Below are 2,987 nucleotides of genomic sequence, written 5' to 3' on the forward strand. Positions count from 1 at the left end.
GGGAATTCAGGGGTCCTTCAGTATAGAGACTAAGGATGAGATGACTTGAGAATTACCCCACTATAGATAATTCTTTTTCATGTTTGAATGATTTTTAAGAATAATGTGAACGTCAATCAACAATTATAGATGTAGTAGACACCCTTGTAGAGGAGAATAATGGAGTGATGGTTTTGGTCACTTAGATCAATAGATGATATAGTATATATGTGGTTAATTTGCTTGTGTGATCTATATATATATATATATATATATATATATATATATATATATATGTAGACTAACATTCTAAAATATTTTGAGCGACCAAAATCATATTATACTTTTTATTTTTATTTTTTATAATTGTTTGCTTAGCGATTTCCTTTTGCTATAAACGGTCCCAAGGATAGCCGACCAGACCAACATTTTTCCTATGTTTGAAAATCCGTGCACTTTGAAAAATGAAAATGAATCGAAAGTAGCTTCACCTGTCCAACTATCCCCTTTCTCGTGGCATCGTCCAATAAACTATGAGCCATACCATCAAACGCTTCCACAAAATAAATAACAAAGCCCAAAAGGGTCAACCATTTGGACACAAGTTTGATCACCAACTCTTAATTAACCATCATTTTCAAATCACTTTTTCCTCCTTCTCTAGCTAATTGCCACGCTTCACTCTTCACATATAAAACCTTACGTACAATAAGGGCACATACTATAACCATCACCAACGAAAATGGAAACCATGTTGAGAGAACTTTGTTGCATTGCATTTCTTGTGCTTCTAACATGTATCCCAATAGGAAGTGCTCAACAAAGCTCTTGCCTCAACAAGCTTTCACCATGCCTGAACTACCTCAATGGCACTGAAGACCCACCTGATAGTTGTTGTGAGCCACTTAAATCTGTGATTGAATCAGATGCAGGGTGCCTATGTAGCTTGGTAAGCAATAGAGGCACAAAGGAAGCAGAGCAAGCTGGAATTAATATCAATGAGGCTCAGCAATTGCCTGGTAGATGTGGCAAACATGTGAATCCATTGTCTTGCCTCAATAGTATGTTTTCCTTTTGATACTTAATTTTTAACACAAGCTTTTATATACAATATTTATTATTAGCTAAAATTTATTATAACGTCTCTTAACGCTATATTTGTTGGAATAGAAATAGGCATGAAATACATGGGAGTATAAAAGGAGTAAAAATAAGAGATTGTTTGATATGTATGAAGTAGAGAGAGTAGGTGTAAAAAAAGTAGTCAATCCCACTTATTTTTGCTCCTTGCTAACTTGAGTAGAAAAAAGCAAGAAATTTAGTTTTTTTTTATTAAGGTGGAACTCAACCATGTGTACTCAGACAAGGAAATAATATTATTCTAAGGTAAATGACCAACTTTAATTGATTAACACGTGCTGATTAAAGTTGGTTTACATAATGTATTAATTTTTTTACTATAATATTGATAGAAGTATTTCTTCACTTCGTCATAAGCTTACATAATGTATTATGATCATTGTAACTTAAATTGATTTCTTAATTTCTTAATCAATGGAATTGATTTTCTTAATCAATTTAAAAAATAAAAATCTAGTTTGATCTAAACAAAACAACTTATAATACTATCTTTTTAATTTTTCTTCAATTTCTTTTAAATCAAACACTCCAAATTTTATTTATTTCTTACTCATTTCTATTCTATCATTTCTCTCTTTTCTAGTTTTCTTTATTCAATTTCTTTCTTCTTAACCAAAAGAATTTATAAATGTCACGAATGGTAAGATTGACAAATTACACGTAAACTAAGGTAGAACAGTGAAAAGTTTTTACGAAAATAAACATTGATTAAAAAATTCGAAAAATATAAGATAAAATTTGACGGAGAACAGTCACGTTGATACCGTTGTTTTGATAAAGATTCATTCAAAACAATTATCATTTTCAATTTATTTAAAATTGAAAAGTTGTATGAGATTTACTTATTTAATTATTCATAAATTTTAAAATTTTAATCGACAATAAAGAATGCGAAGAAATTGAATATATGCATTTTTCTTACTATTTTAAGTAAATGGTGTGTGTATATGTGTTGTTTCAGGTTCCTCTGGCCCGACGAACTCAGATCAAAACTCCGCAACGAAGTTGATGATGCACGTGTCTCCTGGTGTTGTTATAATGATTTTAGTTTCGTCAATTGTTGCACAGATATAACAAAAAGAACAGCTTTTTTTTTTTTTTTTTTTTTTTTCGATTCATACTAAAGGAACAGATTGATTTACCTTTCCCTATTTTTCTGGTTATATACTTAATTAGAGTGTGTTATAAATTGTTCAATGTCGAGAATACATATCTATTTATTGGTATAGTTCTGAAATTTGGTAGGAGACGAATCATTATATACGAATTAATGGACATTTCAAAAAGAAACAAACTGTGCCGTTAAAATGGAAAATATTGGAAGTGAGGAATTATTACATATGATTTTCCGAGATTAATCACATGTTTAGATAACATGTACGTTTGAATTTATACAAACTTCCGAGTGGTTTGAAGTACACTGAGCAAATATAAGATATCTGGATAACACGTCTCGATACAGTATGTTTCGTACATACTTGATTAGGTTACAATCAAAGCTATTTTTCTTTTTTATACGATTTTGTCACTAATTATACAATCTTTGATATATATATATATATATATATATATATATATATATATATATATATATATATATATATATATATATATATATATATATATATATATATTAGTTCTATAACCTTTTTGATTTTTGATTTAGTCTATGAATACTTTTTTCTTTATGTGATTTTAATACCTAAACTTTCATTATTATGTATGGGACATTTTATGTCGGTTATTTTGACATTTTATGTCACCTTGGGACTTGTTATAAATTTGGCCACATAGAATGTCTAGATATTTTATGACATACGAGACATAGAAAGTTCATTTTCTATGTCAGGTGATCAATGTCTGTAATA

General features: G+C 29.2%; 1 protein-coding gene across 1 annotated transcript; it reads left to right on the forward strand.

Annotated features, from left to right (window-relative positions):
* The first annotated feature begins 557 nt into the window (after positions 1-557).
* Positions 558-2,335, forward strand: LOC109817159 (non-specific lipid transfer protein GPI-anchored 30). Its single transcript, XM_020382371.3, has 2 exons — positions 558-1,040; positions 2,081-2,335. The coding sequence occupies exons 1-2, from the start codon at positions 722-724 to the stop codon at positions 2,191-2,193; spliced, it is 432 nt and encodes a 143-aa protein (XP_020237960.1). The 5' UTR covers positions 558-721; the 3' UTR covers positions 2,194-2,335.
* Positions 2,336-2,987: the final 652 nt, after the last annotated feature.

Source organism: Cajanus cajan, chromosome 1, assembly GCF_000230855.2.
Source record: "Cajanus cajan strain Asha chromosome 1, NIPB_CcT2T_4, whole genome shotgun sequence".
NCBI lineage: Eukaryota > Viridiplantae > Streptophyta > Magnoliopsida > Fabales > Fabaceae > Cajanus > Cajanus cajan.